This window comes from Cebus imitator, unplaced genomic scaffold, assembly GCF_001604975.1.
Source record: "Cebus imitator isolate Cc_AM_T3 unplaced genomic scaffold, Cebus_imitator-1.0 Scaffold182, whole genome shotgun sequence".
Taxonomy (NCBI): domain Eukaryota; kingdom Metazoa; phylum Chordata; class Mammalia; order Primates; family Cebidae; genus Cebus; species Cebus imitator.
In genome coordinates this window covers 3,336,781-3,351,299 of record NW_016107497.1, presented here as the reverse complement: position 1 = coordinate 3,351,299, position 14,519 = coordinate 3,336,781, and the positions used below count along the sequence as shown (strand labels likewise).

Below are 14,519 nucleotides of genomic sequence, written 5' to 3'. Positions count from 1 at the left end.
AGTCACACCTTGTATATTATTTCAATTTGAAAAGCTGCTTTCTTTTTCATCTCTGGGAAATTTGCACAGCATCTGCACTGGCTCATGAAAATCATCTCTTATTCTGAAAGCATACACTTAAAACTTATTCTCAGGCTGTGAAGGACAACATGATAAGAAATGACTAGGTTTTCCTACAAACAAGTGGCACTTAAAGCTTTGGTGACTGCACTGGCACAATGCTCTGTCACAACACTGGAAATCAGGGATCTGATCACCCAAAAGGCACACTGCAGGAACAGACTAAAACAGTGCCATCCTCCAACTGTGCCGCCTTCTGCACAGACCACAAGTCTACTGTTGATTTTTTGTTTTGTTTTGATACAGAGTCTCACTCTATTACCCAGGCTGGAGTGCAGTGTTGTGATCTCGGCTCACTGCAGCCTCCACCTCCTGAGCTAAGATGATCCTCCCACCTCAACCTCTCAAGTAGCTGGGACTACAGGTATACATCAATATGCCCGAACAATTTTTGGGGTTTCCCCATGTTTCCCAGGCTGGTCTCGAACTCCTGGGCTCAAGCAATCCACCTGCCTAGGCCTCTCACAAAGTGTTAGGGTTACACACAGGAGCCACCATGACCAGTCAAGGCTGGTGTTTAAAGCAACAATTTTCCACAGGCTGCATGAGACACTAAAGAGCTCCATAAAAGAATCCTAGGGCCACCACCTAGGGGAGTTTGCCTTAGTTCAAGGTCTGCGGTGGAGCCCAGTAATCAAATTTGTAAGGCTCCTCACAGTTGATTATGACACTGGGCAGTTTGGCAACTCCTGACTTCGAGAAATAGAATGCAGGTTTTGCGTGAGGAATTAAAGATTTAAACTATGTTTAAGTAGGAAATGCTTTATATTTCAATAAAATTTGTAAGGATCATCGTTACTTCCTTATTTGAAGTTCATGTGTGTTTCAATGGCAGAAATAGCACTCTCAGCACTGAGATGTTATCTCTGAGTCCCAAAAAGCAAGGATGACACCAAAGCTCTTCTCTCCACTGCTCCAGGAATCATGACTCAGCAACTATCCCAAATTCTATCCTTGACAAAGAAATTGCTCCAAATTCCCCCTTTTTTAAGCCTTTTATTCCTAGGTAACTAATCAAGACAAACATTTCTTTTACTTATTGGTAAGGCCTGTGATTCAATTTTGTTCTTGTTTTCAAATTTCTCCCTCTCTATTCTGCTTCCTTTTCATCCCCAAATGTCTTCTTCCTTGCTCATACGTTTGTCCTTACTTTTTTACTGATGAGTTCCATTAATTTCTGAGTTTCTATATCCTTCCTCCTAAGGCACTTCTAACAGACACAATCTCCAGGGCTATTGCCTTTCTGGTCCAAACATTTTATGTCAAAATTGAAACTATATTTTTATTATTTCATTCACATTTTAAGAAGTGTTCTCTTGATGCATAAAGAATTTTGTGATGTGTCAAATCTTTGACTTACTGTGAACTAACAAAGACTTCCATGTTATAATTCATCACATATATGGATGCTGGGAGAAATCTCCTAAAGCGCAATTGTAATCAAAAGCCTTGAGTGTTTTTTGAGAACCTACAAATTAAACTCTGTACTATATAGCAAAGTCTTCCATAATATTCTCTGGCTCTCAATCCTTATACTCCGGCTAAGAGGATATCACATCCTGGTATTCTTCAATATCATAAATATCAAGGTAATGAAAATTCAAGTGTGCAATCAGACTAAGTATGCCCAAGTAGGAAAAGAAGTCCAATGATCCAGAGCAGGAGGACAAATAGAGAATTGGGAAAATTCTCCAATGCTCTAAATACATCAAAATAAAAAATAAAAAAAATCTAGTGCTGGTGCAGCCAGCATGCCTCAGAGATATTTATTTCTTTTACACCAAATGGTTTCAAATCCAGAATTAGGTCAATATCTTGGGAATATATAAATCTGATAAATGGAGAACAAACTGAGCTTCATTTTACAGGCAGTTTGCTTTACCACCAACATCTTAAAATTATAGATATCTGTATAATGAAAGTATTACAGAAAAAAATATCTAAATAATCATCACTCTCTGTATCTCCGTAGCGCTTCTCATAGTCTAATATGTAGTGAGTGTACATGTTTTATCATCTAACTCCTCTGACAAAAACATTAACCCCCTTGGCGTGAGGATTTTTTCTCTTTTGCGCAATGATGTATCTATGGCACCCAACATGGTACCTGACAAATCCTTGGTACATGGTAAGTATTTATTGAATGAATGAACAAATAACCTCAAAGTCAAAGTTGACAACCTAGGAGCCAAGTTATCAAGGTTCTAGTACCCATATGACTTCAGAAAAATCATTCACCTCTGGGTCTAAAGGAAATTATCAGCATTACCTCCCATGCTCACCAAAGTCTCTTTCTACTCTAGTATACTCAATTTGCAATTTGGGAAAACAAGCCAACATTTCTAGGTCAGAAGTAGCATTTTCTGATCATTCAGGAAATAAAAAACAAAATCAAAAACAGCTCATGTTGTTCCTCCCCACACTCACATGTACATAAAGTGGCAAAAGAAAGATCTTAGAATTATAGAAATTAGAACGGCAGCTCCCAGAGAGAAAGAGATAAACTACTCCACACCAAGAAAACACCTATGATACAATACCATCCTCAAAGGCTATTTTAAAGCTGATGAAGAATTTAGATTACACTATATTCAACATGGGGAGAGAAACTCCACAAAGAAAACCAGGAAAACGCCAAAAAAAAAACCAGGCCAGTGGGCTGAACTTTGAGAAATGATCTATTACTACTGACCTCTTTCCAATTAACAAGTCCAAGCTGTGCACATAACACCCACAAGGGCAACCACTTATTTTTCTAGGATCTGATGTTAACCAATAGGCATCCAGCTAGGCCTAGTCTAGCTTGAATATGTTCTCTTAGCATAACAAGTTTTGTTTTTACACCATTCAAAACAATTGTGATTTCACTGTCATTGGTTGTTTAATGTTGGTGTCCTCCAATAAAAATTTAAACTACCTTATGCCACACATAGTGGCTTAGATCTGGTTGATACTTGAGTATTTACGGAATAAATGAGTTATACAACCAGGAAATGCAGGCACAGACAGGTTTAAAAGAGAGGCAAGAGAAAACTACAAAGCGGGTTTCTGACTCTAATTCCCATCGTCCTTTGGCTTTAACAATGTTGCTATTATAGAAGAGCAAAAAACCTCTCCTATTATGAGTCTTCAATAACACTCCACCATGGTTCATACAGTGGATCCTGGGTAGGTCAGGTGGACCAACTTCATCACTGCTCTGCCCGTATCCACAAATCTGCCAGTAATATTGCTTTTGGGATTACCAATATATTTTATAATATATTAATTTACAAATATAAAACTTGCAAACAATTAGGGTCAAGTATATATTTCTGCATCCCAAATTAGTGTGGGCCATAGCATTTATTGCACTATCTAATTATTTTGTTGAGATTATTTTTTACTAACCACAGGTAAAAGTCCTCCTTGACTATCCACTTCCCTGAAATAATCCTTTTTTAAAGTCATGTTACTTTAAAAGGGGGGTATCGTTACCACCTTATCCTTTAGTTTGTAAACTTCTTGTGCGCAAAATTTTAACCACCTTTTTCATAAGCACAGTTGTCACATAACAGGTAGTCAATAAATATTGAATAAATGCAAAAAGAATAAATTTTTAACTCTGGTTTGAAGTTTATTTTGATATATATAAATATTTCTAAAACTTTTTTTTTCTAATTTTTGAGATTGGAGTTTCACTTAGTCTCCTAGACAATAGCGCAGTGGCACGATCTCAGCTCACTGGAACCTCTGACTCCCAGGTTCAAGCAATTCTCCCGCCTCAACATCCAAGTAGCTGAGGCTACAGGAGCATGCCACTATGCCTGGCTAAATTTTCTATTTTTAGTAGAGACAGGGTTTCACCATGTTGGCCTGGCAGGTCTCGAACTCCTGACTTCAGGTGATAACACCTGCCTCGGCCTCCCAAAGTGCTGGGATTACAAGTGTGAGCTACTGTGCCCAGCCAAAAATTTGTTCTAAATGATTCTAAAATACATGTACAAATTATTTATGTGTATATGTGTGTGCATGAATGTAAACATATGACCTCTTTCCCTCTGAAAATTTAGATTAGCCTACTGAAAAGAACCATCGTAGATATCATCAAGTAAGTACATATATTATTTTTATGTAAGGCTCTAAAATTCTACTTACCCTAAAGTAATTCATTTCTGTAAAAGTTTAATAGGTTTTGCCAGGGGTGGGGGGAAGCAGTTATTCACTCAACAAACATTTATTAAATCTTTGCTACAAATAAAGCTCTAAAGTACTGTGTAGGAATAGGAATATGAGTAAAACTTTCAGACCTCAAAAAGCATATAATTTGCTACAGGAGATAAGAGAGTGAGCCCTCTGTACAAAAGACTGGGCTATTTTTTGTTTGGCAGAACAAAGTCACAAAAAAAGAAATGAAGTTTTAGGGGATTCATGTATATCAATAAGTTAAAAGATAAATTTCTTTCCAGGCTTGTGACATGACAAGCTTTCAGGTTGTTTTTTAATGAAAGCCTGAAATATGAAACACCTAAGTGTTTGAATTTCAAATTAAGTCAAATAACGTGCTTCACAATACGAGGCTAATATGATAAAAGCATCTCTCTCAAGCAGCATGTTTTCTTTAAGAAAGGAACACCACCTGAAATGTGCAACTTTCCCAGCTGCTTCAATCCTTAATTGTGGGTGGTTTCTGTGTGGGTACAAAAATAAGGGTGGTTTTAAAAAAAAAAAAGGAAAACAATAATACAATTGTCCAACTGAGAGCTATTAAAAAGTAAAATATGCTTCCTCTGCAGAGTTAAAAAGAAAATGTTATTTGTATAAACAATTTAGGCATTTAGAAATGTTCCACTTTAATACACGACTTCCTGATTTATATAACCACATTTAAGTGGTTGTAATGAGGGTCTATAAAAACTGATGGATACTTTTTTGATTCAACAAATGAGAAGGTAATTTACTTCCTTGAATTTAATAAAATATCACAGGTCTCTTTTAGAAAAGTTCAGCTGTGGTTGATAATGGCATTGCTTTGATTTACAACCTTTTTTCTAAAAATGCCCAAGAAGAATCTCATGGCTACAAACAACTTCACATTTTCTTTTTCTTAAGAGACAGGGTCTCGCCATGTCACCCAGGCAGGAGTATAGTGGTGTGACCAGAGCTTAATGTAACTTCAACTCTTAGGGTCAAGGGATCCAGCCTCAGCCTCCTGAGTAGTCAGGTCTATAAGTGCATGCCACCATGCCTGACTAAACTTTTACTTTTTACAGAGATGGGGACTCATCCAGGCTGGTCTCAGACTCCTGGTCTCAGGCATTCCTCCCGCCATGGCCTCTCCAAGCATTAGGATTACAGGTGTGAGCTATCACACCCCACCCAGTTCCACCTTTTGTATCACAATATAACTAGACAAATATTAAGAGCAAACCTGAAGAATGCATATTTGTAGCTCACAGCCAATTCTGAAGAAAATTTTCACAGAAGCATTTTCAATAATTTAATCATTTAATTAGTTTAAGTCAAAAAAAACAAAATAGGTCCTTTTTTATCAAAAATTGTTAACAATCTTTTAAATGCATTTTCTGCATTTATTATGCCGGTTATAACTTTCAGCCTGAAGTGAAGGCTATTATCTCTCAAAATGCTTCTACACTAGAGAGGAATCCTTTCAACATACACCAAGTAAACTGTTTCCCATTCTTCCCACCCTAGACTATATTCTTATTTCTCATTTGGGAAACAGAATCAAATATTACCTTTCCATTTGACCTAAAAGATACATCTTCAAAGTGAAAATTTTATGCCTTTTCTCCACAGTAACTCTTCAACAAAGAAACTGAAGGAGACTTTCTAACCACTCCCTTGAAAAAATTCTTCTTGACAACCTCAGAGCAGGTATCCAAGCTCACTCTCAGGATTCTGTCTACAGACCAAGGTGAGTCACTTCACCACAGTAGCCTGCTGATACACACCCAGACTCAGAGATGTAATCAAACAATAAATATCTGCACCTCGGCAAAGCACTGCCAGCACAGGAAGACACAGTGAAGTTCCTGTGACTTGAATTGACAATATTTAACCCTATCTCCTATACCTTCACTTTTCAACACATTCTCCTAAAGACAGAACAAGAAATAAAAATGTCAGGTGTACCTCAACCAATGCCATACACAAAATTTGGTTCAGGTTCAATCTCTTATCCATCAATCTCTCATCCATCATGTACAATTTGTACAAACATTTCCATATAAAAGTTTCTCTTTAAAAATATGACATGCTCTTCGTGCTTTTTTTTTTTTTTTTAATAGATAGAGTTTCACTTTGTTGCCCAGACTGGAGTGCAGTGGTGCAATCTCAGCTCACTGCAACCTCTGCCCCCTTGATTCAAGCAGTTCTCCTGCCTCAGCTTCCTGAATAGCTGGGATTACAGGCACACACCACCATGCCCAGATAATTTCTGTATTTTTAGAAGAGAAGGGTTTGTTGACCAGGCAAGTCTTGAACTCCTGACCTCAGGTGATCCGCCTGCCTAGGCCTCCCAAAGTGCTGGGATTACAAGCCCCCAGGCCAGGCCAATGCTAACAATTAAGCACTACTTTCCTTGTTGCTATGTCTGCATATCTGCATTCAAAACAAAGTAAACAAGGGACCAGCAATACACTAGTTAAGTCAGAAATAGGTGGGTGACTGTTACAAAATATAGTTTGATCTGAACTACCTAACTGACTCATTTCTTTACTCAGAATTTGGAGCTATTACCTTAGTTGACAAATGGCAGTGTGTTTTCTGTCACTACCACAGGAATTTTCTGTTTAGGTGCGTCTAAAGAAATGAAGTCTCCACCAAAAATATTTACTAGCAAACTGACTCTCCTTCTTGGTAAATGTTTAATCTCTTGAGTGCAAAGCTCATGCTGTCCAAGACTTTCCTGAGAGTCTAGGCCATCATACAACATCACTGATCAAGCTGTTTATGCACAATTGCAACTGGACTTTCCAAAGGTTTCCGAGATTACAGAGAATGAATAAACTTTGCCATATTAATGACTAACATTTTTGTATAAACAATTAGCACTAGTCGTATAACACAACTGTATAATAATTGGCACTAGTTCAGTTTGACTAACAATATCTAGATTTTTTTAAAACCTAGACATCTTCTCATTTTTAATCTTTGATTTAAAATGATTTCAAATTATAAGTACTTAATACAAAAACAAAGTAGAGTAACTTGCATGCTCCAGCCTTGGTGTGGATAAAAATTCTCAAGTGATTGTGCTAAGATTTACAGCTTTTTATTATCCTATACACTTATGTGCTAAATCAATGTAGCCAAACAACCCGTCTCATAGGCAGATTCACAGTAATCTCTTTGGGCATCTGGCCATTTGAACTAACCCACCATAAACAGTGCTTTCAAAAGTGTACGATTTTAGTTTCTGCACAAATAGTCTTTTATTTCCTATCCATAAGGTTTTAAGGCTGGGCAAATAACTCATGTTGGAATATTATCAATTCCCATGCAAGAGTGTGCTCCAGGACTGATGCAATGGGTATTGTTTTTGTATTTACATACATGTTACTTGTGTGATTACAGTTAAATAATGGTACCTTTTGTATTTGGTCTACCCCTATAAATTTATCATATGAGAGGAGGCTTGAATCTTGTACCGGTTTATAATCACTCCCCTCTCCTTCATCACTGATTTCTGAACCCCAAGTGTTTAGCACTGTACTCCTAACTCAATGTCTTCTTTACTTGGTTCAAAAATCCAAAGCCAAGTAAAAAGTGGGCAGTTAGTGCAGCTGTGGGAAGTTAATTTGATGGACTCAATAGCCACTTCCCACTCACTCAACACTGCACTGAGCAGATGAAAGGGAACAAGCCAAAGCTCACCTGCAGCTCATTTATCCTTAGCGAAGGGAGGGCAATGGCCTCTTGATGCTCTTCGATGAAAAGGGAGATGCTAAAAAAAAAATAGTACAGGACGCTGCCCTGCTTGGGACTTCAGTCCTGACCTGCTCTCTGAGCCACAGGAATTCCCCACTGGGTCCTGAACAACGAGTCCCATTTTGCCTCCTTCCAAGCCAGCAATGTGTCACTGGTACAAAACAAACAAAACAAAAAACCCAGCAAGCCCAAGGCCAAAAGGGTGGGGACAGAGGGAACCGGTCAAGGGCCGGGGCAGATGTACAGGCCAGACATGGGCCTACACATCCAACACACTCCCAGAACAACTTTCATAATTAGCCACTGTGCTGATACAGTAACACCACCTTCTCTTCCTTACTTTGCCCAAAACATTTTTTCATCCTCTTCCACTGTAAGCATAATGAAAGCAGACATCTTAATTCATCTTCCTATTGCCCTCTTACCCATTCATTCCCACCACCACACCTTACACACAGGAGGCCTACCAATGTCTTGACTTTTCAAGTCCTTTTGTGCTGACATGACACACATGCAAAAGATGAGCTTCTTTTTAAGTCATAGTATTTTGTGGCTATGTCATCATTAGGTCTCATGCCTACTCCAGCTGAGGGTGTTGTGGGGCTATTGCTCACCACTCAGAGTCACAGCTGTCCCTGCCTCATTTCTCTTTCATTAAATCAGTGCAATAATGAAGTTGCTGGAACTCAGGCTTCAACAAGGTAATATAAAGACAGCAGAATCACTGTACCTTCCCACATGGAACTGAAGCTGATAAAGGTGGATAAGCTTGATCCTTGAGCTCCACCCATGCCCGCCACACACATTAGTCCCAGGGATACATTTTCCAGTTCGCTGTCCTTGGTAGAACAGCTTGGGATAATCTGATAATCTTTCAGGTTGGGGATGATTCTTCAGAGCCTCCTCCTACTACTTCTTTATTATCTACATAATTTATTTACAACTGTTTAGAGTGTATATGGGAGCTCAGGTAAAGGGTAAAATGTGTTGAACGGGATATTGAAACATATCTATATTTTTACACGAGTTGTTCCAGAAATATTTTATACTTATAAGTCATTTTCCTCTAAGTTTTCCTAATAGCATTGCTATTAAAATCAGATTCCCAATTCAAAGGGATTAAATAGGTCTCCTGATTTAAAATTAGCAAGCAACATTACATCACTTTTGTAGATGCTTCATTTCCTGATCTCCAACCCGAAATTTAACTTCTCAAAGCCCCTATAGCATTAGAATTTAATGTAATATTCATTGCTTGTAAGCCTTCACCTACTGATCAATTCACACCTCTCAAATCTAACATGCAACAGCTGCACAACAATGTTCACTTAGCCAAAGTGGAAAGAGTCAAACAAACCACTTTTGAGATATCAAGTTCACTACAACTTGGGGAAATTATCTAACATCTGCTTAGAAGGCTGCATAGCATAATGATTAAAAACCCTGCGTCCACAGTTACTACATGCATGTGTGACTTTAAGATGTCTTTTAAGTAAGAAGCTTGATGGAAATGGAAATATACAGAAAGATGTTTACTGTACTCTTAACAATAACAGGTAAGGGGTCAACCAGAAGTAGCCTGAACATACTATAGGGATTATTTCATAAATTCATGTATATAAACCTGATGAAATAAACTCGTAAAACCATTAAAGTTATATTAGCTGTGGTAACCCAGAAGTATTTGCTATAATCTTTTTTTCCAAAGAAAAAATATCAAATTATATATATCATTGTGTTATAAAAAAATTAAAGTTTATAAGGACAATTAGGTCATTTATTCAATAATTTATCTGAGGGTCTACTGTTAGGATCTGGGTCAAGTGCTAAGGCTAAAAGGGTTAAAATAAATATCTGGCCTCTGCCTTCATGGAATTTATAGCTGAATATAACTAAGTGAAGGCTGACCACAGTGGATCACACTTGTAATCCGGGCACCTTGGGAGGCTGAAGCAAGCAGATCACCTGAGGTAAGGAGGTCAAGACCAGCCTGGCCAATGTGGGGAAATCCCGTCTCTACTAAAAATACAAAAATTAGCCGGGTGTGGTGGCATATGCCTATAATCCCAGTTACTCAGGAGGCTGAGGCATGAAAATCACTGGAAACCAGGAGGCAGAGGTTGCAGTGAGCCGAGACTGCGTCACTGGACTCCAGCCTGGGCAACAGAGCAAGATTCTGTCTCAAAATAAACAACTAAGTGAAAATAACTGTTATCTAAATAATGTGATATCTTTTCTAAATAATAATGCTAATTTATTTGTATTTTAGTAATATAATCTAGGCTTTTATCAAGCTAAGTGTATACTACAAAGCCTATGTTGAGGACCAGACATTTATAACACAAACGTCAAGAAATGACAAGCGAAATGACCACTATTGTTCCAAATGTTGGCAGTGCATGATCCCTAATGCTGCCCTTTGCCAGCTATCCTGTGAGGAGGAAGAAGTCATGCCGCTGAGGGGCATGTGGTAGGGCTCTCCCTTATTCCTGGAGGTGCCCTAACTATACCTCAGCCAAGTAACAGGCAAAGCCGGACCATCCTTCATCACAAAACTGAGGGCCGAAGGAGAACAGCCACCTCCACACTCCCCTCTGATTAACACTCCTAAAAAAGCAAGCAAAGAGAGTGACCACTTGGCATATATCTGCTCAGACAGACTGCCAATATGATCACAATGATGTATGCTTCGTGTAAATTCCACATGCAGAGACAGCTTATCTAAGGACTCTCCACCCTGCCCAGCGATTTCTCCAAAAGGAGCTCTTGTGAACCCAGGCAAGCTAAAGCCCCACAATGAATCCAGCACTCATTCAGCCTAACTTCTAGTGACAGCCTTCTTTTTGTGGGGGTAACATTGCCCTTTTGTTTCACAGCTAGGTCTGTGCTAGGACTTGCTACTTAAGTATACAAAGCGAATAAAATATACCTTCTAGGAATATAGACCTAACTGCTAGAACTATAAAAGAAAAAGAAAGGGCAGAGGAAGAAGAAGACTGTGATCGTGGAGGCGTATGAAGATTATAAATCCCTGCTTCTCAGAGCATGGTCCGTAGGCTAGCAGCAAGGACATCACCTTCAAATCTATTAGAAATGCAAATCTTACACACAACCCAACACCTGCAATTAATAAGATTTCCAGATGTTTCCTGCAGACATTAAAGTTGGGGAATTACCATTCTAAGTGTTTGTAATATTGTATTTTTAATACCCAGAAAAAGGGTATGAAAATACTTCTAAAATGTAATACCTTCTAAAATATACATACATATTTTACATATTCTTTTGATTACATGGCATATCTCTAATCCAGCCTACAAAGGGACCACACATATATAAACTGGAAAACGTAGGGGTCTTTAAAAGGTGGGGGGTGGGAGGATTTACAAGAATCAGACCTTCAAACAATAAAAACTCAGATAGAGATAAAACTTCAGAGACCATATAACCTAACCTCTTCATTTTATGGAAGGCAAATCCTTCTGATTCAGAAAGGAGCATGCTGTCTCCAGGGACAGATTGCCAAATTATTGAGGCAACATCAGATTAGGGTTCAAGTCTCCTGATTCCCAGTAATGTTGTGCATCCTGCCAAAACACTGGTTTAGGGAATCATGACTGATTTGTTTTCTTTAAAAACAAATATTCGAGTTAAAAAAGAATTAAGAGGAAAAAGAGTAAGATAATTTTTAAAACCAGTGCCTGGTATATTTAATAGTAGGTACCTTATATATATTTGTTTGAATGAATGATTCAAAGCAGGGCTGACCTAAGTTACAGAATGATTAAGTCATTTCCTTATGGAAAAAAAAAAGAAAAAATAGAGCTTCGATTTAAAAACAATTCATAGTATTTTCAGTGCCTCACACCTATAATCCCAGCACTTTGAGAGACAGAGGCAGGTGGATCACCTGAGGTCAGGAGACCAAGACCAGCCAGGCCAAAATGGTGAAACCCCGTCTTTACTAGTAAAGTACAAAAATTAGCTGGGCATGGTGGCAGGTGCCTGTTATCTCAGCTACTTGGGAGGCTGAGGCAGGAGAACCACTTGAACCCGGGAGGTGGAGGTTGCAGTGAGCCAAGATTGTGACACTGTACTCCAGCCTGGACAAGAGCAAGACTCAAAAAAAAAAAAAAAATCCACAGAAACACAAAATCACCCTTAAAGTTTCATCAAAGTCAGAAAATATTTTAGATGTTTATTATTTAGATGTGTGCCTATCTGATTTCAGTAAAATAAATATTAGAAGTAGAACTTTCTAAATTATTACTTAAGATATTGAAGAACAATAGTACTTACCAATACTAATTTCATCATCTGTTTCAGCATCACCAATACATTCAAATTGGAAATCTTGTAATGACTGGGAAAATTTCTGCACTGCCATAGACAGATCTGCAATCAAAAGCAAAAAAATCCATAAGATGAGGTTCCATTGAATCCTGAACAGTTTCCAAATGTAACATTATATAACTTTGATTCTAGTATTATATTAACCAGGATCCTTTAAAATCCAGTTTGACTAATGTAACCAAAATTTAAAGACACTACTATATAAATACTGAAAATGGATCTGGTCTGCTCAATACAGCGGAGATTTACTACTTTAAGAGAGTGTATTATCTGGAAGCCAGTTTACCAAAGCCTTTATCAAGGAACTACCACTCACCATAAACGGAGCATTTTTAAGTTCCAAGATACAGGGGTAGGATGTGCAAGTTTGTTACATAGGTAAACGCATGCGATGGTGGTTTGCCGCACCTATCACAACCCATCACCTAGGTATTAAGCCCAGCATGCATTAGCTATTTTTCCTGATGTTCTCCATCCACCCACACCTACCCCCAAAACAGGCCCCAGTGTAGGTTGTTCCCCTCCCTGTGGCCATGTGTTCTCATTGTTCAGCTAATGGAGCATTTTTTTTAAAGACAGAATTCTACTGAGCTTGCTGGTGAAGGAAAAAAAGCCAATAGTTGATTATAAAGAGTCACCAATAATTTTCTGCACAAACTGAAAAAAGTAGGAAATGTGTTTTTACCAATAAACTGCTGATTTTGGTCAAGAAGGTAAAAGATGAACTGAAAGGCTGTTTACAAATAACTTTGAGAGTCTCGTTAAATATGCTCTCCAATCCTGACTTCAGTCTGAACAAGGCTCAGAGTCTGACTAAACCCAGAAAAACAATTCTTTATTTATGGGCAGAAAAAGAAAAGCCCAGAATAATAAGAAGTAAATCCCTGGGAGTCAACAGGCCAGGATGCAACCTAACCAAGTGATTAGGAATGCAGACTCTGGAGCCAGGCTGCCTGGGTGGAAATCCAAGCCCCACCACTTACTTGCCATGTGACCTTGGACAAATTATTTAACTCCTCTGGGCCTTTGATTCCTCACACAGTCAAGCTCCACAGAGCAAACAACATATCCCACAGTGGTTCCATTAGACTACGGCAGCTTCCCCACACAGGTGCATCTTTTTAAAAAATCTTTTCTACTGTATTTTTACTGTACCTCTTCTATGTGTGGATATGTTTAGATATACATACTTGCCATTGTGTTACTATGCCTACAGAATTCAGTACAGTAACGTGCTGTAAAGATTTGTAGCCTAGATGGTATACCTACTTCACCAGACAGACAAGGTGTGTAGTAGGCTAAACCGTCTAGGCTTGTGTAAGTATATTCTATGATGTTTGTACAATGACAAAACAGCCTAAGGACATTTTCTCAAAATGTGTCCTGGTTGTTAAGCAATGCATAACTATATATAAAATGGGAAGATGACATAAACACCTTATAGAATTGTTTTGAGGATTATATAATATTTGCAAAGGGTTTAAACTGTGCCTGGCACTTAATAAACCCTACTTAAGTCTAATAAACAAAAATAAATCAACTTCACAGTATAGCATCAGGAAAATCTTAAAGGTCCCATCTTTCAGAGCTACTCGGATCATTTACGTCAACCCAGCCACAGATGTCTACATGAATAAGAAAACAGGCTTTTCTGGAATTCACTCTACACTTCATTTAACAGTGTCTCTTTTGCATGGGTTCAGGTCTAATATCTGAGTCCTTACATTTAATCAACCAATAGGAACTGATAAATTCCCCCTCCTTGTGCAAATTTTAGTCAGGCCCCTTTAAGCCCTCTTCTTGACTAGACCTCCACCTTGTCCCTGAGCCTTGCTCGGCCTGAGAGCCCAGTTTTAGCAAGGATCCTACTAAGCCAGTCTAGAAAGAATCCCCTACCCTCGATATCTGCTCAAATTCCTCATCCCCCACCTCTGATGGAGAAGTCTGTAGCCTATCTTCAGCAAGAATCCTTCTACCATTGATGTCTCTTCTTAGTCATTTTCCATCCACCCAATATCCCACATCCTGCTTTTTGGCTGTAAATTCCCACTTGTTCTTGTACTTAGAGTTGAGCGAGATCTGTCTCATCTACTGACACAGTCTTTATGCCTGCT

At 38.5% G+C, this 14,519-nt stretch overlaps 1 protein-coding gene across 2 annotated transcripts in view; it reads right to left on the bottom strand.

Moving 5' to 3' along the window:
* ARHGAP42 (Rho GTPase activating protein 42) overlaps nucleotides 1-14,519 on the bottom strand; it is a 308,974-nt gene that overhangs the window by 213,523 nt on the left and 80,932 nt on the right. For both annotated transcript variants that reach the window (XM_017545919.2, XM_037744744.1), the window contains exon 2: nucleotides 12,352-12,447. In XM_017545919.2, coding sequence (XP_017401408.1) covers nucleotides 12,352-12,447 — 96 coding nt within the window. The remainder of the gene's footprint in view (nucleotides 1-12,351; nucleotides 12,448-14,519) is intronic.